General features: G+C 42.0%; 1 protein-coding gene across 5 annotated transcripts in view; it reads left to right on the forward strand.

Annotated features, from left to right (window-relative positions):
* Positions 1 to 10759, forward strand: part of SYT1 (synaptotagmin 1) — a 783192-nt gene extending 772433 nt beyond the window's left edge. For all 5 annotated transcript variants that reach the window (XM_088478101.1, XM_088478105.1, XM_088478102.1 and 2 more), the window contains one exon: positions 7346 to 10759. In XM_088478101.1, coding sequence (XP_088334227.1) covers positions 7346 to 7552 — 207 coding nt within the window. In that variant the 3' untranslated portion in view covers positions 7553 to 10759. The remainder of the gene's footprint in view (positions 1 to 7345) is intronic.
* The last annotated feature ends 15690 nt before the right edge of the window (positions 10760 to 26449 follow it).

The following is a 26449-nucleotide window of genomic DNA, read 5'->3' on the forward strand; positions in this document are numbered from 1 at the left end:
TGCTGCGCATGTGCCATCTTCTGAAAATACCATGCAGAAGATGGCACCATTAGCAAAAGGTATGGGTAGGGTTACCACTTTTTCATTTTCAGTTTCCTGGACAGGGAGCGTAACAAGCGAACATAGTCGAAACTGCAGTTGGGTTACAACCATTTTATTTCTTCCGAAGCAGAACTGACAGTACATATCTTCCCTTCAATTCCCTTCAAATTCCCACAAAGTACACATCTTCCCCTCTAGTATACTTGTATACTACTGTAGTACACATTTTTCCCTCTAGTGTCCACATTGTACACACCTTCACTTCTTGTGCCCACATAGGGCCTGATTCAGTATGGATCACAACTGTGAATGCAATAGTGATTATGCATGCAGTCTCACTGCGATAGTATGCTAATCCTCTGCGATCGCTATGCCGTCACAGCACAACATAAGGATGCCCAACTTACCTTACACACATCCGTAACCATCGGTAAGACTGCGCAACCATCGGTAACATTGAGTACCATCGCAACCTCACGCACACTTGCACAAGCTCTTACCTTACTCAGGAATTGCTAACCTCGTCGCATGCAGTGAGTACACAAGCTGCATATGGCAACGCAGTTGATAATTTATGCACGCCTATGCAATGGCGTTCAAATCCACTGGCACGCATGAGTTTCGCCAATCACCCCCCCATCACCACCCCCACTCTACGATGGGTCTGCGTAGTGACTGCAATCCCAATTCCGATTGCAGTGGTGTGTTCGCGCACATGCACTGTGATGCATACGCATGCGCAGAAGGCAACAATCGCTGATTGTGTGCGTAATCGCAGTTGCAATCCTTGCTGAAGCAGGCCCATAGTACACATCTTCCACTCTTGTACTAAAATAGTACACATGTTATCCTATAGCGTCCACATAGTGCTCACCTTCACTTTGTGTGCCCACATAGTACACACCTTCCACTCTTGTACTAGCATAATACTCATCTTCCTCACTTGTGCAAACATAGTACACATCTTCCCCTCTAGTGCCCAAATAGTACCCATTTTCCACTCTTGTACTAGCATAATACACATTTATCCCTCGTATGGCCACATAGTATACATCACATCTCTACTTCTTGTGAGCACATAGTACTCATCTTCCCCTCTAGTGCCCACATAGTACACACCTTACTTTCTAGTGCCAACATAGTACACACATTGCCCTCTTGAGACCACATAGTACACATCTTTCTCTCTTGTGTCCACATAGTACACATCTTTCTCTCTTGTGTCCATATAGTACAAATCTTCCCCTCTTGTACCAGCATAGTATACATCTTCCCATCTTGTCCCAGATAGTATAAAGTTACCCCACTTGTGCACACATAGTACACATATTCTACTCTTGTGCTCAGATAGTACACATCTTCCCATCTTGTCCCAGATAGTATCAAGTTACCCCACTTGTGCACACATAGTACACATATTCTACTCTTGTGCTCAGATAGTACACATCTTCCCTTCTAGTACCCACATAATACACATCTTTCCTTTTAATACCCACATAGTACCCATCTTACCCTCTTATGCCCACATAGTACCCATCTTCACCTCTTATGCCCACACAAGATCATCACAATACACACCTTTCCTTCTAGTGCATATGTTCCATTCCCTAATACACATCTTTCCTTTTAGTTCTCATACAGTACACATTACCCCTATAGTGCTCACAAAGTACTAGTACAGAAGGTCCAATCATCCAAATAATTAAAACTGCAGCAGTATGCTATCGCAGCACACAGCGAGCAGTGCACATTCCATTTCTATGACTAGTGCTGTCATGTCTACAGCCAGAAGGGTCATACGAGGTGGGCTGTAGGGCAGAGCAAAAACGAGGGCTGATTACTAAGTACTATCTTGAGCCAGTAAGAAGTGTCACCCAGTGGGATTCCCAGACACCATCCATGCAAAATCACCAACCCTCTGGGCACTGGACAGATTTCCTGGTTTTTGGACTGTCTGGAGAAATCCTGGATGGGTGGCAACTCTACAAGTGGGGAGAAGAGCACATGTGGAGAAAAGACAAAGGCATAGGTGGTAAAAGAGACAGAGGCAAAGGTGCAGAGAGAGGCATAGGCACAGGTGAAGACAGAAGGGGACAGAGGGAAGGGGACAGGCACAGGTGGTAAAAGGAACAGTGGCTTAGGTGGGGAGGCGCAAAGGAACAAGTGGTAAAAGGGAAAGTGGTACAGATTTTAAGGGGGACAGTGGCATGAATGATGCGGCTGCACATAGACAGCTGCAGCCACATCAGATCCAAAACAAATATTGCTTATATGTTCAGGGGAGAATCTAGGCCTTAAGTGGCACTCAGGAAGAAAACATCAGATTGAGAAGAGCAAAGGGCAGGGTGAGGAGCAGAAATAAGGTCAGGGGTGCCCTTGTTAGTTGAGTGGCCATATACTGTCTCTCGAACCCTTCAGTAATAGAACACTGTCCTGGTGGTCTATTACTATCAGAGCTAAAGAAAAATGCAGGTGGTCATCTGCCAGCGCCAAAATAATATGTTTAGCCAATAACAGCTGGTTTTCTCATATATCCAGGTGTTCCTTCCTACTTAGGTGCCGCCAGGTGGCCAGGACTGTTCCTTGGGCAGCAATAACTTATCAATGGATAGAGTAATCCTTAAGGATACATTGGACACAAATCTGGTCTAACAAATAAACATTACAAAGAGCACCACAGGCAAACTTCAATATTAATGCTGAAATTGGAGTAACTGGGAATTGTATAAGAAGAATCTCTGGCAAGAGGATTAGCAGCAGCACAATACACAAGGTCTGAGGCACAAAAATAGCCCAGTTTAAGGAAGACAGAATAGGACCAAAGTTAGAGGATAAATCTGAAGTCAAAACCACGAATGAAAGAGCAAACCAATCAGGAGCGCAGTTGGTCAATACTGAGAATACTGTTTTTAGAAGACTTTTCATAAAAAAAACATTAGTCGTTTTGTTCAATTTAACACAAACAAAATATAGTCAAAATAAAATGGCCAAAAAAAGTGTTATTTTTATTGAAATTTCAGAAAAGTTAACTGAAGCAAACATAATTTTTTTTAATAAACACTAGATTTAATCTACATTTCCAAAATAGCAAACAGCAGGATTCCAATGCCCTCATATCTAAACCGGAGCAGAGACGACGTTGGATGCAGTGGAGCGATGCTTTTAGTCTGCGCTTGCGTCTGTGTTGCACTGAACATGCATCCGGATTCTGTTCATACAGAGTCGCAGAACAAATTTAGACAAATGGTAGCAGAAATGTAAGAAGCGTTCCTGAACGGTGACTGGGAGGTAACAGGGGGGAGGCCAACAATACACATAGATATGTTGCATCTTAAGAAAGTATCACAGGTGTTTCGCTGAGAGCGGTAGCATACAGAGAAGCACAGACGCTCACATAGCAGTCCATACTCAGAAGGAAAATTTGCACCATAGGGCTGGTGCAAGTATTGATGGTGCGACCAACATGCCAGACGGGAATGCAGTGCCTAAAGACACTGCGAGCGGCCATCTCAGTCCTTGCACACTCAGACACATGGATGAATACAAGGGAAAGGCTTTGTAGTGACATTACTACAAAGTTGCAGATGCAACTGCGGCAAAAGATGCAAGTGTCATTTTCACAATCTACATTTGTAAATTATCCTGATTTTTTTTTGAGAATTATCGCCACCTCGAATTAAACGCATACTATATATGTAGTAATAATATAGTAGCAGAATTTGTGCTGTAAATGTTACTGAGTGGAGAAAAAAGTTGCACCTCTTACAGTGACCATATGGATTTTAAAATGTAAGTCCTTCACTATCATCTACCCAAGGTGCATTGGGAAGCAATTTCCGTAGCTTGTGAGGTTCAAACTAAGCCAATATCAGGCTGGCCACTAGGTGGAGCTTACAAAGAATAAATAAACAAACATAAAATGATGCTGAAGACATGAGAGTAACATTAGGCAATATTGGGCAAAAAACAGAGTTATACACAAACCCGATGGTTTGGGTGCAACTCCAATGGTTCTGGATCTGCGCATGCACAGGATCTGTACTGCACATGTGCAGATCTTGTACTGCAAGATCACTCACAGGGCTACCCAAGCCACAGCATAATTGATTTGCTGTCGCCATTTGTAAAGTGGAGAAGGGGCGGCAACCGGCAGTGGCCCAGAAAACCGGGACATGTTGGCCCTATTTTGTGGGTGTGCCAAAACCAGTGTCTGCCAACACAGCTTTACTGGCCCCAGCAATGTGAAATATACAACCATCCCGAGTGATCTGAGGATTACTCAGGTGACAGATGTTCACGCTAGTGATCAGATGGGTGCATCTTTGGATGCAGCAGCAGATTACAGAAGCCGGCAGGAGGCGTCTATTTACACAAGATGCCTCCTGTAGCATTAGCATAATTTTGCATCACTGCTGCATACAAAGACAGAGCAGTGATGCGATTAGTGTACAACTCTGAATCAGGCCCATTGTATGTTGATCACCAGGAAATAGCTGCTAAGGAGCCCCAAGAATCCCTTCTTTCATATATGGGTGTCTCAACATGTAGAGGTGCAATAATGGGTATCACATGCACGTAGTACCCTCCCACTCAAATATACAAAAAAAGTGTGACCATGTGCAGAATGGGTCAGGCTCCTGCACAGATTCCCGACCATCGGAAACTGCACTCAGCAGTGTACTAGCATGTACTGCTGAATCAGGCCCTAACTCTATTTTTCCCATACATCGATACATTTGTTTTTATGTTTCGTTCTACATAAGAAAAAAATTTGTAAATGTACAGAAAGTTTATTTAACCACTTGCCTGGCACTGTCACATCAGATGCGACCGCACCAGGCTGGGCTTTCTCCGACATGGTTGCATCTGATGTGACCAGTCAGAAAAACTCTATGGGCGGCTGCTGGAAGATGATCTTCTAGCAGCCACCAATCACAGAGGGACCTCCTGGTCCCTCTGCACACTTCGCCCTCACCGTGTGCCGTTCACTGCTAGCAGTGATTGGGCAACCCAGCGCCAGTGCACCCACCACCCAACAGCTGCCGAGAGGACAGAGCAGCCACCGGGAAAATACAAACTAGCTGTCCTGCTCTCCCTCCCCCCGCCCTGCTAACAGCAGCCTGGCAGCTGCAGACAGGACAGAGCAGCCTTCGGGCAAATAGAAGGTAGCATTATCAGCGCTGTCCTTCTCTCCCTCTCCCCTGCAGAGAGAACAGCAGCCGCTGGGCAAATAAAAGGTAGCAGCACCTTATAGGCGCTGTCCTTCTCTCCCTCCTCCCATCCTGTTAGCCACTCCCCAGTGGCTGCAAGGTGTACAGAGCAGCCGCCGGTCAAATAGTGTGATCCTATCCTCTCACTCCACGATCTCTGCTGGAGGCAGGCAGCCCGGGGCCCTGGGGAAATGGGAGCAAGTCTAATCCCCCATGTATACCCTGCCCTCAAGAGTGTACAGTATATGGTACCTATAAAAAGCAGAGCCCTGGCTTCATCGAGATTATATATATGTATGTATACATATATATATATATATGTGTGTGTGTATACATATATATATATATATATTTATATACATATATATATTTATATATAGCTATATATATATATATATATATACAACCAAAACCAACCTGCGCTATATAAAAAACAGCCGCTCCTTTCAGTAAGTCCTCTGTTAGTAGGACCAACACATAAATATAAAACAATTACTTCAAGGGCGCTACAACACACTTAATAATACAGACAATTCTTATATTCTTCGTAAATAACAATCCCTTCAGGGTTTATAGGCTCCAGTTATTTCTGTTTTGTGAATGTAGATAACAACTTTCGTGCTCGCTTTTCAGAGCTGATCGGAGAGTTCATATGACAAAACTTGTTTTAACGTCCTTCTTGAGGTTCTATAAGATACCCTCATACCAGAAAAACACCCAAGATAGGCCCAAAGGCCAACATTAATACAATGTAAAACAATCTTTATTAAAAAATTCGCAAATTCAGATAGATAAATGTATAAATATGTTAATACATCAACATCTTTTATACAGATAAAAATAGATTTTCCACATCTTATAAATGAATGAAGGTTTATAACATAATGTCCACCATTAGTGTAAATCCTACGCATTTCGTCTTACGTCAAGACTTCATCAGGGGTAGATCTCGAAATACATATATTTAAGGATATAGTATGACAGTGATCGGATTGTGGCAGTGGGATTGAGAGGAAGAAGGACCTAAAAAGTGTTGTATAACCTAATGTTGATGATGTAAAGATCTGATTTATCTCAATATGTACAACAAGTGTGAGGTTAATTATTGATTCCGAGAGCCGTTCTGATCAGTTGTTATCTACATTCACAAAACAGAAATAACTGGAGCCTATAAACCCTGAAGGGATTGTTATTTACGAAGATTATAAGAATTGTCTGTATTATTAAGTGTGTTGTAGCGCCCTTGAAATATATATATATATATGTCTGGCAGGGGTGTGTGTTGGTCTGGCATTGTCCACAAGAGGTCCTGCTTGTATTGCAGGGGTTCAGCAGTGTCCATTGTAGGGTGCGAGGGTCCAGCAGCATCCAAGGTGGGGTGCGAAAGGGGTCCAGCAGGTGTGTGGGAGGGTCCAGTGGCGTCCACAGGGGGCTCCAATGCTGTGGAAGAGAAGTAGCTGGTGAGAGAATTGCTGCAAAGCCACTCCAACGCCGGCAGTCATTGGACAGTGACACAGTGACATCATGACACCAAGTCGTCACGGCACATCTGAAATTTTTCAGTTTTATTTATTTTTAACATTGATGTTATAGCTCATTTTATTTTTATTATGGTGGTCCTGTATAATCAAGACTCGATATGGGGCCTCCGCTTAGGGATGGGATACTATACAGTATACTAGGCATGGCCACTGACCATCGGTGGTTTGCAAACCGATGTTAATGAAACATCGGTGGCTGTGGTCTCAAACAATCAATGGTTTCTATTGATGGTTGAACCCATCGGCCATCAATGGTACTGCTGTCAATGGCTATCATTACAGTATATCATAAGAATTGCTATTTTTATGGTATACAGTGTTTAAAAATTTTTTTTTATAAAAACGTGTTGGATAAGATTTAAAAAGTTGTTCTTGACCTATTCCATCATTAACTGTTTTTTGGGAAAAACATTAGTCAGTTAAGTGGTTAAAGTCAGTTGAGAATATACTACCAAGTTCATTAACCCCTTATATAGTTTTATTAGCTTCATTGTTTCCTGCCTCAGATATTTAAAGTAATGTTTTTTTCTCATTTTTGTTTTCTTTTTATAGAAAGTGCAAGTTGTTGTTACTGTTTTGGACTATGACAAGATTGGAAAAAATGACGCTATTGGGAAGGTGTTTGTGGGCTACAACAGCACTGGCGCGGAGCTCCGGCATTGGTCAGACATGCTGGCCAACCCACGACGACCCATAGCACAGTGGCACACTTTAACACCTGAGGAAGAAGTAGATGCAATGCTTGGAGTCAAGAAATAAAAAACAACCCTATCTGCAGTTGCCCACATAGTGCTCTTTAGCCAGTATATGTAAATACCTCAGTAGTATGGGTCCTTTCATGTTTTCCATGCATTCCTAATCCAGGGCATTCGTACTTATCCATTTTATTTGCACAAATTTAAATGTCCTTACTTCCCTCTAAAAGAAAACATTGTGCACCACACAACTGCCCTCTTACTCTTCTTTTAAGCAATATGATGTGTAGATAGAGCATGAATCGATTTATTATCACACTCTTGTATATAACAGTATGCCAACATTTATTTCTAGTCCGTGAATTTGTATGTTGTAAGCGTTTCTTATTATATGTACACTTTGATGTTTTTAATAAGATGTTCTATTTTAAAAATGTAAATTGACTAAATATAGAAGAGCTGATAATATATTACAGGTTAACTATTGTATCGTCCGCATTCCAGGAGAAATTCCAACTTATAAGGCACTAGTAGAGTTGCACTGACATCTTAAAGGACAACTTAAATCTGAGCTCGACCAGGTACATTCAATTAATAGATAGGCGTACAGTACATTCCATATCTTACGTGAGCAAATCAGTTCATATGTGTAGATTTCAGTCAGAGGCAACAGGTACTAACAGAGGAGATAAGTGATTGTCCTTAGAGATCTGGCCACTAGATGCCAAACTATTGGCTTGTATATACTTCCGTGTTAAAATTAATGAAAGCTAAAATTGTGGCAGTTTTCAATCTGAGTAATAGGCTTGTGATAGTTATTGCCTATACATATATATATATATATATATATATATTTACGTGCACATATATATGTAAGTGCATACATGTTGTTAATATCCCATGAGATTTGCTTCTGCACAAAGCAACTATCATTCGGCAGACACCCATGTTTGTAAATTTTAGCTTTAGATAGAATGTACATCTTGTGATTTATACTGTATGTGTTGTTTCACATGACGTATTTCATATATGTGTGTATGTTGTACTCGCATACCTTGTTACACTGAGAGATCGTGAGGCATACTGAGCATTGCAAAATAGCATTGTGCTAAGAGTACACTGTCACCTACGTTTTCATAGTTAACAAACAGTATTGTGACCCAATATATATATATATATATATATATATATATATATATACATACAATATATAAAGACTAAACTAATTTAGCCATAATTCTGAATGCACTTCAAGTAAGCCAAAACAGCTAGTGACCTTTTTATATATATATATATACTATTTGTATAATGAGTTTTAATTTGTCCTTTAAAAATGGTATAAAACAAAGAACAAGTGCTGGCAAACTAGAGCACCCTCTTGTGTATACTAGATGCTCATTTCAGGAGGCGTTTTTAAATGTTTTCAATGTTATTATGTAGTAAATGGCACTATTATGAAGCTATTAGTCATTCCATAAAAGTCTTAAACGACTGCTCTGTGTATCACTGTGACTGCCGTGTGTGCTTAGATGAAACTTAGTTTTCTCAGTGAATAGCAATCAATTAATTCTATAGTGATATTGTACTGATACTGCCATCTTTTTCTACTGCACTGCCGCAGGAGAGCATAGCACAAAGAGGTTACTATGGACCAATTTGAAACTGGGAGCTATGCTGGATTTTGGTTATACAATAGGTAGATCACACAGCAAGGTATTGAGCACTGTGCAATATTGTCCATAAATGATTTATAAATATCAGTGGCGGATTTTACCTAGGAGATGCAGGGCTGTCGCCCCCCAATCCACCACCACCATTGAGTTTGTGAGTACTTCTTGGCAGTGGCTTCTCAGTAGAAGCGTTATATGCTAATCAAATGCCAGACAGACCGTTCCAAGGAGAGGTGTGTACTCGTCCTGGCACTGACAGTCCAGACCGAGATTAGCAGAAAGAGCGCTGCCAGTAGGAAGCCATTCCCTGCCTTTCCGTCAGCACTACCGGGCTTCTAGGTGCTGCAGCTGATACAGCTTGTAGAAGCTGGTATTATTTGTGTGCGTGCACCGGTCGCAGTGCCTGCCCGATCCATTGCACATTCGCAATGCACTTGGCAGGTGCCGCAGCCGAATAGTACTTAATGCCGGTGTGATCGCAACACGGGCATGGGTATGAGCCACCTGTGATAAATATATATAATAAACATTGTAGACTATTTATCCTATAAGCATATCATTTGGTGGACAAACTTTGTGCAGCAATATAAAAATTTATTTAACTTTCAATGTACAAAAATGTGGATATGATATATCTCTGATCTTTTCTTTTAAAGAAGCTAGTATGTTTTTAATGGTATGATCATAAATAAAAAAAACGGGGCATTGTGCCCTTTAGTTAACCTATGTGTAGTTTATACAAACTGTAAGAACAAAGGGTGTCTGAAACTTAAAAGAAAAAATGATATAAAAAAAATCTACTTCCAAGGTAAAAATTCCAGCTTCTAGTACTATTCAATAGGAATAATTTTGATAGTAATTTTCATTTATTTTTGACCAGGACAAGCTGACAGAAAATCTAGTATCTAGTCAGAACTCTTCTCGCTACAAGTAGTAACAGATGCACTATGGTTGTAAAAAGGCACAAGTAAAGCCAAAAGATTTTAGATCTATTTTCTGCATAATCTAAAATAGTAAGGTTATAAATATTTAAAGTAATGAAGATGACCAAAATTCATCACACTATTTAAACATATTTAATTTTTATTTTCAATCTCTGTGATGCAGTATATCTAAGTGATACACTCAAAATGCAGGTTCATTCTGCCCAAGGTGCATTGACAAATACTGATGCATTTTTACTCTACTGCCTAAACATAATATAAAACAGTGATTTCGATCACCTATTGAACCTGCTATTTGATCAGATTATGGTTTAATCCATAAAAAGCCACATCTACCTTTTGGACAAAGCTGTGTAAGTCTTAGAATCTGATGCTGTAGAAATCCTAGTTGCCTTTGTCTATACTTACTGCCTGCTTGAGTGTTTCTATGTGTGAGTTTCTCTCCTGTATCTTGTAATAATGTTCGGGTGTTTTCTCTTGCCATATTGCTCGTGACCCGCGGGCTAACAAAGTTTGCTGTGTATACCTTCATTTTTGATGAAGTGGTTCCAATTTAGTTTCACTTTGTGTAGTGATTCCCACAGTACAGTTTTCAGATCGTTGTTAAAAACCTTGACATATTCAACAAATATTCAATAAAAATATTTTATTTCCTGTTGTGGTCTCATGTTTTAACTTGATTGCTCGTTCAGTCTTTATATATATATATATATATATATATATATATATATCTATGTGCACGATCAACCTGTACTGGGCATGTTGGTCACGCCTAATGTATGATATCGCAAAGAGCTCTACATTTTCAAATAATTATATATAGGATTTGACATTTATAATCTCAGTGAAAAATATGCCTCCCAAAGGAAACCATTTAACCTGACTGAAAATACCTTACCAAATGTATCTTCATCTGACATATAAAGAGCAACACCACTGTACTTTATTTTACATTATATGAAATGCAGCAAATTACTATCTACTGAAATATAAAGAAGCATTTGAGAATGCAATAGGGGGAAATTGTGCACAAAAAGGAGAAATTATGGACATTTTCTTACAATGAAAGTCATTGCATGATACATTTATTGGCAGATCCTATAGGGTGTTGATATTATTATTAGCAGTAATCTGTGATGACACTCTTGGTCCATAACCTATTAGCAGAGTACAGAATTAACATGAACTGGAGATCTGGGCACTGAGCCTATAACATGTCAGTGGAGTGTGAGAAGTGCTGGGTATGGTAGTCCTCCATACAGATTGAAGTATAGAAGGTAACCACGCTCACCCCTATATGTATTCTACGTGTGTGTAGGTAGGTAAAGGTCTAAGTCTAGTCTTTTAGTCTAGTCTTTAGTTTAACTCTATGTACTATATATAAACCCAGTGTTGACCTTTGGCGTATAGAAATAACAATTACAAGATGGGTATATGTCACAATGCTTCTGTATGTATCTAAGCAAAGTCTAATTCTAATTTGGTGTAAACATCAAATTTAATGGTTAATCACAGTGTTAACCTCTATCACAAAAACACAAAATATACAATGATGACTACAAAATCAATGGATATGCGTCACAATTCTGCATAAGTGGGTGGGGAACAGTGTTGGTACAGAAATATACAATATTATTTTGCATGCAGTTCAACAGTGATGAGGAAAAAACATAGGTGGAAATATTGTCACAGGAATAATAAGACAGACTCTGTATAGTTATACAGCATTAGTTTGTACACAGTTCATTAGTGGTGAGAGAAAGAGATTCGTACATAGATGTAAACATTGTCACTTGAATTACCAGATATATTCCATGTTGGTGTAGCTTCGGTACATTAAGTATGTACTAATGGAAATCTGTAGCAGAGACCTAGATACATACAAAAGCATTGTGACATATACTCATCTTGTAATTGTTATCTTGTATGTGTTATTTCTATACACCAAAGGTCAACACTGGATTTATGTCATGGCCATGCAATGGGAACCTCAGTAGGAGGGCTGGAAGTCAGGGTACTAGGGTGTGGAGTGACAGCAGATGAGGAGGAAGTAGGTATGCCTTGGGTAAACACTTGAGTATCACTTGTGATCCAGATGCAGGATAAGTACTGAAGGAGATCACTGGAGATCAGTACGGAGACTGATAATGTAGCCCTGGGAATCAGTACGCTGTGAAATGTAACACTAGGAATAAGCATGTGAGCTGAAATATATAACACTAGGAATCAGCATGAGAGCAGAAATATATAACACTAGGAATCAGCATGAGAGCTGAAATATATAACAGTAGGAATCAGCATGATAGCTGAAATAGCACACTGGAGATCCAGATACAGAGTAGCTTCGGAGAATATGTAAGCATGGAGCCTGTAGCGATGTAATACCCACAATCACTGGAGTAGTGAACCAAAGTTGTACAGGCAACTTCCTGTTTCCTGGAGTCCTGCTTTATACCCTTAGGTAGCTGTCCTTTGGAGGAGAGAGTCAGCTGACAGCTGGAAAGGCTACCATTGGATGAGGGACAAGTCAGGTGATACAGACCAACATGGCTGTGCCCATAACCACCACCGTGGGAACCAGGATGCACACATGGAAGTCCTAGCAGATCCCGGGGAAAATTTTCAGCATGCCACCTGCCACTGCACCTGGCGTCAGACCACTTGCGAGATCAAAGATGCAGGCACCACGGTGAGTAGCGGCCAATCCCAAGCTGCATCCTGACAGAACCTCCTCCTTCAGAGTGGACTCCGGACACCTACAAAATTTTAACCGAAAACTTTTACCAGTGGAAAGCTTGAAACTCCGGGATCTCCAAAAAATCAAAATCAAAGGGAAAACAACTGAAGACGTGAAGTCCTACAAAAACTAGAAACATACTATCGAATAGAAATCTACTTAGCCTTCATAACCAAAGGAAAGACCCTTATCTTTGGAAAAAATTTACTTTTCAGTTGTGTCGACTACATAATGATGCTCTACTTAGACAAAAAGAGGATTGGAATGAGAAACTGCTTAACCACAAATATACAAATGAAATCTCGTATGATAAGTTGAAGTTTTTCTGGTAACATGTAGTTTCATAGGAAATACTTGTGACTACACATGGCTAGGGGGAATAGGGTCGGAAAATGAAAAATTATCAGGATCATAGTCAACATCATAGCCAAAGTTCAGCATGCAAAGAGAATTCTCCATCCTAGAAGAAAAACAATCCAGAGGTTCACTAGAAACAGAGGACCCAGTACATGTGATAAGAGCCAGAGGGACAAAGGACTGAGAACTAAAAGAATCCTTAGGAAAAAATGAAAAATCCTGAAAATCAGTGTTTGTAGAGGAACTATTTTCCTTAGGAGCTTGGGAGCTTTGGGTACACTGGTCTTTTGAAGCTTGATTCTGTTTAAACTGTGAAAACTGGAGGACTGAGCTCTTGGTTGAACTCTTGGTGGAACTGACAAAATATTTGGCAAAATGTTGGCACTAGAAACTCCATCAGAAAAGGAGCTTTTAACAATATTTGACTCTTCTGTCTTAGAACCAAATCTCCTGACCACAGCTTCACTGAAGGTTTTTAAATTCAGATGTTTAGGATCATTAGATTCAATTATTGGAGTAGCCATTCTAGAGCTTCATCCTTAAAAGATGAGAACAGAACATTAAAAATGTTGGTGCTAGTGATACCACATGAAGAATCAAATTCCATGATGTTAGAATAGTGTTTAAGTAACGCTGCATATTGTGCCAAATCTCCATCAAAGAAAATAGACACTGGAACATTAGACGAGTTCTGAGCAATTTCATCTTGTGAGGCACAGTCAACAGCTGGAATGGTTTTAGTTCGCTGATCTTTGAACAGATGAGAAAATATAGTAGTACTGGAACTGATAGATATCCTTTACTTGAACCCACAGATGGTACCAGATAGGGTCCAGAAAAAATGGAGCTAGTTACATCCGAAGAAACCCTTCAACTGGCTAGTAGAGTTGTATTACATCTGGAAACAGTTAAACTGGTAGGAGCTGAAGGTGATTGGAATCTGGCTGGAACCAAAATGGGTAGTAATTAAAGACAGAGTTGAAAAAATAGTATTCAGACTGTCATCCAACAGGACAATATTATCTGGAGATAATTGACAGGAATTGATAACAGAATCGGTGGTACTGAAGGTTCCTCCTGAGATTGAAGATACTGATGCCCCTACAGGGCTTTACGGACCACCAGGCAGAAATGGATTAAGCCAGGAGATGCTTGAATTGGTAGGAACCGAAGGAGCTTTCAGATACACTTCAGGCGACACTGCAACCATAGCAAACTCAGATAACCTAGACAGGACAGATGACATAGGTTGGTCCAAATTCTCATGTACAGTAGTTGGGAAGAACCTTTGGAATAGGTGTCAGGTACACTTTGGATCCTAGGCATGGGGATCAACCTCTCTTGAACCTGGACCAAATTACGAATCCTGGAAGACTGGTTGACCTTGGAAGAAAAGGTAAATATATTAGTACTTGAGCTGGCAATCAACACAGCGGAACACAAAACAATAGAAAAAAACCTCATGCCCGGAGGCAAGGGCAGATGGGTCCTCATGCCCAAAGGCAAGGCAAGGTGGCTTCTCATGCTCGAAGGCAAGGGCAAAACTAGAAAGTGACCCAGGTATGGCACTTGAAACCCCTTCCTGGGGTATAACACTTGAAAACCCCTCCTGGGGTATGGCACTATAAGGCCCCTTATGGGGTATGGCACTATAAGGCCCCTCCTGGGGTATGAGACTTGAAACTCTCTTCTGGAGTATGATGCTTGAAAACCCCTCCTGGGGTAAGACACTCAAAGACCCCTCCTGGGGCATGACACGTGAAATACCCTTCTGGGGTATAACACTAAAACCCCCTTCTGGGGTATGATGCTTGAAAACCCCTCCAGGGGTAGGACACTTGTAGACCCCTCCTGTGGCATGACACTTGAAGACCCTTTTTCTGGGTCTGGTGAGTTAGGTATTTCTCCTGAAACTAGTAGATTGAGTGGCTGATTCTTGTCAGCACTGGTGAGTTCACTAAGGGAGCAGTCTTTAATGAAATAGTCAGGACTCTCACAATAGCGTCAGAGAAAAAACCTCTTGCGACATTGGCATTTAGCTTCAGAGAGCTTTGGACGCAAGAAACTCCAGCATTTCAGTTTGCTTTGTGTAGATGAGACCATACATGCTGGGAGATTTGTGATGGAAGCCTCTTCAGAAATGTGATGTAACACTGGAGTAGGAGACTGAGGGCCTGATTCAGACCCGCTCACGAGCGCTAAGCTCTCACAAGCGTGTCGATGGTGGCCCACTGCACATGCATGAGACCGGGATATCGATGGGCAAACCATCACTCCGGGTCTCGTACCAAAGGGGGCGTGCTGTCGATGTTGAGTGACAGCACGCCCCCTTTGGTGGGCAGGCTGGGGGAGTGGCTGCCCAAATGGAGGCTTTCCCATGGGAACACCTACCGTCTGGGGCCGGCCCCACTGACATCACAAGTGATGTCAGTGGGAGTACTTTCAGCTCTGTTTGAGCCGAAAGCACTCTAGGGCTTGTGGCAATGAGACCCTACCACAACGGTCTCGTCGTAAGCCCGATGGTCGCGATGGTCTTGACCATCGCGACCATCTTCCTGGCCGCTCACTATAGCTGTGGGTGGTCACCTACAGCTATGCAAGCGGCCAGGAGGCCGCTCTAAAAAAACAAGGTTGGCCCTGATTCAGAGCAAGCGCTCTGTCAGAGCGTCCGGCTCTGAATCAGGCCCTGAATACCACCCTGGTTAGTAGAATCGGGTTAAAGCTTAGGGCTCCCAATAAAACAATTGAAGGTAGGTACTTGGAGGTGAGGCTCAAAAGAAGATGGCACAAGTGGAGGATTCATCGGTAAGGCTGCTTCCTCATTCCAGTCCAATTCTGAGGCAATAGTTTGAGACTCAACCACACAAGATTCCTGCTGAACTTGAGGAATGACTGGAAATGCAGAAAAGGATCTGCCGGGCCCATTGAAGATTCTTTTAAATGCATGAATGAAGTCTACATAGTTGGAAACTAGAGGGTCTGCACATTCTCATAAAGGTGAAACCCAATCCAGAGCCATCAGTGAGCTGACGAATGCCACTTTTGAACTCTGAGTAGGAAAATTATGTGGCAGACACTTGATTTGAATCTCACACTGATTAACAAAGCCATGACAGAGTCTGGAATTTCCATCAAAGCAGTCGGCAGTAGCCAAATGAAGATGAAACTTCAGAACAACAGGGACCACTGGAGGGTTCACAGGTACAGCTGAGGTCAGCAAAGCAAGAGTAGTATGAATAGCAAGTAGTTGGTATGCAGGTTCCTGGAGACTTTCTGCCACACGTAGTTGATCTGCTTCTTGGTTCTCCATATGAGAGGCAAGGTCTGCACCCTGAGAATCACGGCTTCCATGTTTTAGACCTGTGCAAACTGTCATCACCACGCACTGGGAACCATGGTAGGAGGACTGGAAGTCAGGGTACTAGGGTGTGGAGTGACAGCAGATGAGGAGGAAGAATGTATGTCTTCCTCTTCAGCTAGATCCGAGTGTTGGCGAGACCTGACCAAAGGCACAGAGTCTAACTCACTTTTGGTTTTCACCAGTGACCCCTCCAATTCTCCAAATGGGATTTGGGCTACGTGGCACCCAGTGAGCAGGTCCTGGCCCTCTGGTCAGGTACTCAGAAACTAGCAATGAGACAAGGTGGCAGGGTAGAAAAGAATAACTACTTACACTGGAAAATACACTGGGGATTATACACTGAAGGATGGCATGTGGAGAATATACTGGAAGGGTCATGCAGAGATTACACTAGAAGTGTCACATAGAGGATACATTGGAGAATGTCATGAAGAGGATACACTGGAGGATAACACATAGAGGATACATTGGAAATAACTTGTAGAGAATACACTGGAAGAAACACATGGCCAACACTGGAATAGGTAAAAACTTGGATGACACTGGAGATCAATATGCAGGTTTGCACTATTCATACCACTGGAGATCAATATGCAGGTTTGTGCTGTAGATATCACTAGAAGATCAGTATGCAGGTTACACTGTGGAAAGTACTGATGTTAAACACTGAAGATCCAGATGCAGGGTAGCTCTGAGAGGTAACACTGTTGATCCAGACACATGATAACTCTGGGAGGTAACACTGGAGATCCAGATGGAGGATTGGGTAAACACTTGAGTATCACTGGTGGTCCAGATGCAGGTATTGAAGGAGATTACTGGGGATCAGTATAGAGACTGATAATGTAACACTGGGAATCAGTATGAGGACCAAAAGATGTAACACTAGGAATCAGCATGTGAGCTGAAATATATAACACTAGGAATCAGCATATGAGCTGAAATATATAACACTAGGAATCAGCGTATGAGCTGAAATATATAACACTAGGAATCAGCATGAGAGCTGAAATATATAACACTAGGAATCAGCGTGAGAGCTGAAATATATAACACTAGGGGGTATATCTACTAAAGTGAGAGTTTTCAGAAAGTGGAAATGTTGCCCATAGCAAACAATCAGATTCTACTTAATATTTAACTAGCACCTTCTAGAAGACAATAGCTAGAATCTGATTGGTTGCTATGAGCAACTTCTCCACTTCTAAAAACTCTCACTTTAGTAAATTTACTCCTAGGAATCAGTGTGAGAGCTGAAATATATAACACTAGGAATCAGCGTGAGAGCTCAACTATATAACACTAGGAATCAGCGTGAGAGCTGAAATATATAACACTGGGAATCAGCGTGAGAGCTGAAATAGCACACTGGAGATCCAGAAGCAGAGTAGCACTGGAGAATATCTCAGTGTGGAGCCTGGAGTGATGTAATAGCCACAGTCACTGGAGTAGTGAAGCAAAGTTGGAGTCCTGCTTTATACCTTTAGGTAGCTGTCCTTTGGAGGAGAGAGTCAGCTGAGAGCTGGCAAGGCTACCACTGGATGAGGGAAAAGTCAAGTGATACAGACCAACATGGCTGTGCCCATGACTGCCACCGCAGGAACCAGAATGCACACATGGAAGTCCTAGCAGGCCCCGGGGATAATACTCAGCATGCCACCTGCCACTGCACCTGTAGTCTGACAGCCTGGGAGATCAAGGACACCAACAAAACAGTGAGTAGCGGCCGATCCCAGGCCACATCCTGACAGTTTATCTATAGTACATAGATTAAACTAAAGACTAACCTTAGACCTTTACCTACCTACACACACATAGTATACATATAGGGGAGATCGCAGTTACCTTCTATACTTCTGTTATAAATAGAGGCTCTAGGCACCTCCTTTCTACTTGCGGTACACCCCGCTACAAATAGATTAATCCAGTGCACAAGGAAACCAACTAAGTCTACTCTCCATACAGATTGCTATGTCAGGATACAATATGATTAGCCAAGGCACATGTGGTGTTGAATATGTAACGCAGGTGTTGGTGCTGGTGGCAGTTAGTCCACATGTGGTACAGCGCAACCAGTTCTAAAATGTATTGGATCTGGTTGAGCAGCAAGTAGCATAAGACACTGGCATGCCAGTGTGACAGCGGTATGCAGATATAGATATAGATATACTGTGTATATATATATATATATATATATATATATATATATTATAGAAATATAGATATATACAGGGAAGTAGCAGCATGAGCTCATGCTCCAGGTGCTGACATCTGCAGTGGGTGCTGGCCAGGGAAGTAAAAACATTACATGCCTGCATTGCTGGACTGCCTGATCACCTCACCCCCTATCCCAAGGTGCAGGGTTAAGCGTGAGCATTAAGGAGGTCTGGACAGTCAGCTTGGTGGGTGGACTTCATATTTTAGAGGCAACCCACTTGTCAACGGTCATTTAAGGAGCCACAGGATCAGGGTCAGATTATAGGCGGGTGGATGGGGTAGTCATTATGTCAGCCAGAGGCCCCGCCCCTTGCTGACATAATGCCTCGATGATGATGTAGTATGCTGTGACCTTGCAGGTCAGTGGAGAGTCCAGAGGCAAGGTAAGGAACATAGTAGTCACTGCTTGAGGCCATGGAAAATTGATAGATGGGGCCCCCACAACTCTTAATCCGGCCCTGCTCAGAAACATGTGGCACTTGAACCAATTTAGAGCCGTTTTCAGCTGGAGAGCTGGTGACAGATGCAAGTCCAATTACTCTGGCTTTTCGGAACCTAATGTGCAGCACTAGAACAGGAGAGTAACCTTTCTCAGAACAATTATCAACTCTGACATTTATTTACAGGCGAATGTCTGAGCTCACTCACTCTGCTATGCTGTCTCTGTAACTTGTACTCCACATGTTAAGTTATATGTTCATTTGTGTGACACTGTGGATACATACTGTATGTTGTGTTTCTTATGTATGGTTTCTGATTAGCAGTTTTGTCTAAATAAATGTCTTTATTCTGTCCTCATTGTACTCCATAATTGTTTTACAGTAGTTTGTAGAATGGCTTTGACACACACTCCCCCTTCCTGCTCCTTGGCACCCCATTTAACACAGCCCCTTCCTGCTCCCCAACACCTATCTGCTACATTGCTTCTTACTGCTCCTCAGAATCCCATCAACTACACTCCCCCTTCCTGATCCCCAGCACCCCATCTGCTACAGTTTTTCTTCCTCTTAACCGGCACCACATCTGCTACATTCTTTCTTGCTGCTCTCCATCACAAGCCCCTCATGCTTAAGTCCAACACCACATAGCTGTTTTTTCCCTTCAACTTGCCCCCTCATGCTGGTCATGCCCCCCTCTCCCTAGGCATACTACAGGTGGGCACTGTAGGATAATTTTGCTCTGGGCGCCATGTCTCCACACTATGCCTCTCTCTCTCTCTCTCTCTCTCTCTCTCTCTATATATATATATATATATATATATATATACAGAGAGAGAGAGAACAAGCAGAGTGGTGGCAGCAGAGTATGCACCTGCTTACATACAGCGGTGGTGACACAGCAGAATATGCATGGAATATCTCCTTGGAGACTCTCAGGGGCACGCCCTTCCTCTATGGATGATAATAAAGCCACACATGTGCAGTAGTGCACTGTCAGAGTTTGCACAGTGAGGTACCACTTGCACTACGGGGTCGTTGCAGTAACAAGAGAAAGGAGACAGCACAGTCCCCCTTGCTCAAGGCTGTCTTTGTTTACATTATCATTAAGACATTCCAGGTATTGCATGCTTCACATTTAACCAGAACACAGGATGATTTCAAATGCATTCCAGTCCACATTACATAGATAGGTATTCAGTACATGTGATGTCAGACCTTTGGTTAACATATCAGCAAGGTTCTCCTACTAGCCCTCTTGTGAAATGATGTCTTATACAATGTGCTTTGAGTGACCATGACCTTTGGTGCACCTTTATTGTCATATGCAATGCTGATGGTATCATCTGGCTTAAGAAGACCTAACTCACACAAAGTCACATTCAGCCGCAAATCTTCTTTGGCTATTTTTGTGAATGCCATGCAGGAGCGCCGACAGGGGGGGAGCGGGTACTAATTACCTCGGCCCGAGCTTGCTGGAGGGGCCCGGGTCTGGCATCGCTCCCCCACCTTTTACATCAAGGCAGCCCAGCACATGCTGCTGTGTGCTGGGTTGCACTGGGAGTCTGCTCGTGGCTGCTAAGAAGTAGCCACAACAGTCTCCTATGACTGTGGGGGGAGCGATCAAGCTGATGGCGCCCCCCACTGGTTATGCGTCAGGCTGACGGGTTCACTGCGCCACCCTCGCCAGCGCGGAAATACTTTTTTTTATTTACCTAAGATGGCGTGGCCACGCCTCCCATGATTAGGTCACACCACCTTTTAGCCCCGTGTGGCTCTTGGCGGGCCTTATGCCATGTACTCGGCTTTGGTAGTAGACAAGGCAAGGTAAAGATTTTCTGTCCAATCATCCAACAAGTTGATTTGTTGGAATGAAAATCTGGTAAGGTATGAAAGCAAATGACAATCAGCAATTTGCTCCCAAACGCCGGAAAATTGACAAAAACTGTTGTTTGAACAAATTATTTAGATCAAACATTTAACAAACTTGTCTGAACAACCATTTTCATCTATTTTCTGGCATTTAGGAGTAAATTGCTGATCATCAGTTACTCCCATACGTTACCAGATTATCATTCAAAACAATAAACTAGTTGGATGGTTGGACAGAAATTCTTTAAGTGTGTATGCAGCTTTAGATAAACCAGGAGACTGTTCTGATTAATTTGATATGCAACACATGTATATCTGTGTGCACCTGAGTCTGTATATGAAGCACAATGGAACAACTAGATTCAGAGACACAATCGCACACAGATATACAAGTGCTGCACATCAAATTCATCAACGCAGTCTCCTGGTGCGTCCTAGTCGCATCGCATTGCAACAGACTTTTTTTCAACAAAAAAAAAAAAAACGCAAGAAATACGCCCAGCGCTAGCAGAGTCTCACAGTGCGACTGCAGCAAGAATGAGTAAGGACACATTGGTAACTTAGTACAAAAATTACATCATTATTGCTTGTTTTAAAAAAAATGCCTCAAATTACCCAAATTCAATTAATTTATGCACCCCCAAATTGAATCAAACTATTTATTTTAAGAAAAATACTTTATTTTTATTATTTTTTTACTTTTTTTTTAATTGGCCATAAATTTACCCCAAATTTAACTTTTTTTTTAAAAGAAATTCATTTTGTTTTTTATAATTTTTTTACTTTTAGAAACTCCACCAATCAGATATCAAATGTATTTTGAGCAATATATTTTTCTTCTGGACAGTAATAAATATTATTACTGGTACCCAGTATTTAGCTTACAGACTGTTCCCGTTTTTTTTTTTTTACATTTCCTGCGGGTTTTTGCAGTGAAAACTACTAGGTGTTACTAGGGTTAGGCATTAGAGGGAGGGTTTGGGTTAGGGGAGGTATAAGGGTTAGGGATAAGGGGAGAATACTCACTGGAACCACAGCTCCATTAGATGTCTGCACTGGACGGATGAATCTGGAAGCTGGACACCATTGCCACCGGCAGCAGGTAAAATCACTGCTAAACTACGAGGGACAGTCTGTAAACATTTTATCATGTCAACATTTCAGCAGTGTCCACATGATGAATGTTGATACTTGGTGGGAATCAAACCCAAGATCTCAGTGCTGAGAGTCTGCAATGCTTTCATTACTTATAATTGGTTTTGGCTGTTCTGATGCTCCAACTACTGTAACAGTGATTCTAAAACTGCAGCACACTCTCAGGGGTGTGCGGGCTTCACAGTCATAAATCAAATTATTTGTATAGGTATCTTTGAAGGTTAGGCCACACACTGTCTGTAGCCTTAGAGGCAGTGGGTGGCCATATACACATGCTGAACAGTTGTGCTACCCTGCTCCCTCCTCCACTTTTCCATTCTCCTCCTTCTTTGCATGGCTTCTTTCACAGACTCCCGTGCTTCTTGCAGAACTTCAAGATAAGTAGGGTCCCTCCATCACACCCTTGCCTTCCTCTGACCCCACCGCCCCTCTATGTTTTTCTCATTCTCTGTCCACCTCTGTGTCTATTACCATTTTCTATTGGTCTTTCTGTCTCCAGACTGTAGATCTACCTGTACATGTATCTCTGTCTTCCTCTTTTTATGTGTCCCATTGTCCCCAATCCCATATTTTCCCTATTCTTTTTCTCCCACAATCAACTGTCCACTTGCCACATTATTTGAATGTTGTGTGACAGCAAACTATCTGTGCAATAGGGGATGAAACTTGTCAGTATTCCCCCACTCCCTTTTAACTCATGTAGTATGGTTTATTATTTACAACAAATATAGTCTCGTTACTTAATAACCACCCCTAGTAATGTAGCCATGCCCTCCATGATGACACCCAACACTTCAAAATCTGGCTACTCCATTGCCTCTACATTGCTCTCTTTTCTGCTACTTTCTTAACGCTATGTCAGACTTAAGGGAGTAAGATAGCGGCTCTACTGAATCTTGGCTTTGAGAACTGATGGGACAGCCTATTCCATTAATCCCTACATCTGGAACCAGCAGGGAATTTATCCAGGAGACTGCAAGGAAGACACATGCTCTGTATTTCCCTGTACTGAAGTATAAACTGGACAGCAGGGTTTACACCGAGAGGACCCCAGTAGATCCACCTTCTTCAATCCTTTAAATAATCTTGTCCTACAAAATTGTATTTTTGTCTTCCAGTGCAGGGGCTTCCAGTGGCTTAAATTCATCCCAGATGCCCAGAAGCTAGTTATAATTTGGCGCCCCTCCCCATAAAAAAGAGAATAAATATGGTGCATATCTATCTATCCATATGCACAAAAAACTAATATAGAATATGTGAATTTTTTTCTATTAAGCCAATTTAATATAATGAAAATTTGCAGGACATCCCCCCCTTTTTTGAGTATATACAGCTATGCGTTAGCCACAGATAAGATAGTGACCTGTATAGTGCAATTAGCATGAGGCTCAGAGTCCTCCTTAAGAAGACTAAAGACATATGATGTGGGGTGGGGAGCCCTCCTGATACCCCTAATGGAGGGGAAACCAACTGATGTGGGTGGGGTGCCCTCCTGATACCCCAGATAAAGAGGAAAATGACATGATGTGGGGGATTTGAGGACTGAGTTTGAGTCAAGATACTGTAAGACTGCTACTGTGGTGGAACAAATCACTTAAAATGCCCAGTTTATTGCCCACTGCATCACATGCCGGGAAGTTGCTCCACCAAAGATCTGCCCCCAGACTCAGTCGCTGGTGCCCCAAGCCCCCCTCCCATGCCCTCTTACCCGCGGCTCTGTGTGGTGCATCCTTGTTGACATCCAGCTCCTGGAAGATCTGCTGCCTCGCTTATGCTCGGGCCAGCCACATAGGTCCATGGCTAGAGCTGCAACCAGGGAGGAGTGGGAACGGGAGTGGTGGGTGGGGGGGGGCACCAGAGTCACACTAGCATGAGAAGCTGCTGAGGAACAACGACATCAGCAAGCAGGTACAGGCTATATATAGACAGAAGAGGCATATGATGGTCTGACACGGAGCCCTCCACTAGTATATGGTAGCTTCTCAGGTGCCGGGAAGAGGTTCCATGTATTGGGCGGCCATGACGGTACACTACGGGTACATATTTACAGCCCTAAGTGGGGTGAATATATTTTGGACAATGGAGGAGGTGCCACTTCAGTGCTGGCACATGGCGGCAGACTCCTCCATTGTCTCTCATTGTTCTGCACTGGGTGCATCTAATCCTCACTTAACAAACATTTTCCACCCACTCTCATACAAATAATTTACAAACTCCCTCCAATTACAGGAGTGGATTAAGGGACGCACTACTGAGGCATATCTGAATAATTTGCAGGCAAGGGCTAATATAAAATAAAATTAGGTCTTTAGAATTACAATAAGAACAGAAATGCACTCATGTTTTCAGTGTGTGTCCATCCGTTTGCCCAGACACATTCATCAAAACTCTTCTGTCCTTTCAGACACGTCTGTCTTTAAAGATAAGTTTGTTTGCATCTCAAAATCATTCTCAATAAGTTAATAATGCATTCATTCTGTGCATATGATGTTGAGGAAAGAAATTAAATGCAGTCAGTCAACCTTGGCTTGTTCAGAAAAAATGATGAAAGGATACAAAATGAAGACTTCAGTGCGATGAAACAACTAGGGAATTGAGAAGAATGTTAGGTAGAAGAATGTTAGGTATAGAGCTGGCAGTCTAGTTCACCTTAGTGATAGCATACAAGAGAATATTATAGCAAATTTCATTGACTTCATTCTTAATATTGATAACAAGTTTAAATTAGCTAATATAGAGACTATTTCATTCATGCCTTTCCATTTCAACTCACCCTAAGAACAGGTATGATGAATAAAGAATTTTTAAATAAATCTCATGTGTACAATTTCTTATAGTTCTCTTTCAAAAATAAAATGACAGCAAATATTGTGCCCTATAGCCACAACAATGGTTGTTCCCATAAACTGGTCTCTTTTCAAAAGTTTCTTAGAAATCCTTGACTGTTTTTGCAGAGTTACAGTAAAAGTCAAAGATGGTGACCTGCTGTAAGTATCAATGCAAAGCAGTAGTACCATGGGTATTCCTTACAAACAGCTAAAGACTTTCTATCTGCCTTTTATGCAGCAGTGATAAACATTATGAACAGGATTAGTTTGCAATGGTCACAGCAGGTCCAAGAGAACAATCAGCCTGTAGTAGAATCCACACTGTTTCTTGGCAGACACAAAATTCCTCTGTGTGGGCACTGAGATGAACGAGAGTTATATAATGAAGACCACACAGAACCATTGCTTTCCATAGCTACTGTGGTATAAACATGACAGCAGGGATACTGCTTTTAGCAAATCCCCTAAAGGACTCACAATATATGCAAGAATAACAACTGGCTGGATGTTGTTCAGAGGAGATTAGTGGTGTAATTTTGGAACATGTCAAAGAGACAAAAGGGTAGATTTACTAAAGCTTCTAAAACAGACAAGTGGAGGTGCACAGCAACCATTCAGATTCTGTCTATCATTTTCTATCATGCAATAGAAAAATGATAGCTATAATCTGATTGGTAGCTATGGAGAACACCTCCACTTATCCGTTTTACAAGCTTTAGCAAATCTATTCGATAATATTATTGTGTAACATTTTATCAAGCCAAAGACATATCAACATATTTCTCAATTATGTCTATGTTTAAGTGTTGTTTACAAAAAGCAAACACGCAAAGGGCCTGAATCAAAGGTGGGTGCAATGTCAAAGCTGCATGCAGTTGGCCGATGATATAGCTGCATGCAGTTGGCCGATGATCTAGCTGCATGCAGTTGGCTGATGTTATAAGTCCGCGCACTGTGCATGTGTCTCGATAGTTAGTGCTCAGAGATGCAGAATAAATTTGGATGCAAGAGCTTTGGATTACAGTAAACGTACAGTGGGCGTTCCTGGGAGGTAACATGGGGGTGACTAGCCAGCCATGCTCGTGGCATGGGCATGTTGCTAACAGCATCTAAAGATGCAGTAGCGCTGACACAGGCCGCCATGTTTAGTTGGATATATTGCACCTGCCACAGTGCTGGTGCACGTTTCATTGGTGCACCGATGGACGAACTGCGGTGGATTAGCACCTCTGCAAGTGGGCGCCTCAGTGTGCTCAGAATTGACAACGGCATTAGCATAACTGATATGAGCTGCCTAATTGTACTTTACGCGGTCAAGTGGGCCACCTATGCATTGCTGTAACGGACACATCAGACAGCAGTTAATAGAGCAGTGAGTCTGCA

The sequence above is a fragment of the Taudactylus pleione genome, unplaced genomic scaffold (assembly GCF_031769625.1).
Source record: "Taudactylus pleione unplaced genomic scaffold, aTauple2 ptg000207l, whole genome shotgun sequence".
Classification (NCBI taxonomy): domain Eukaryota; kingdom Metazoa; phylum Chordata; class Amphibia; order Anura; family Myobatrachidae; genus Taudactylus; species Taudactylus pleione.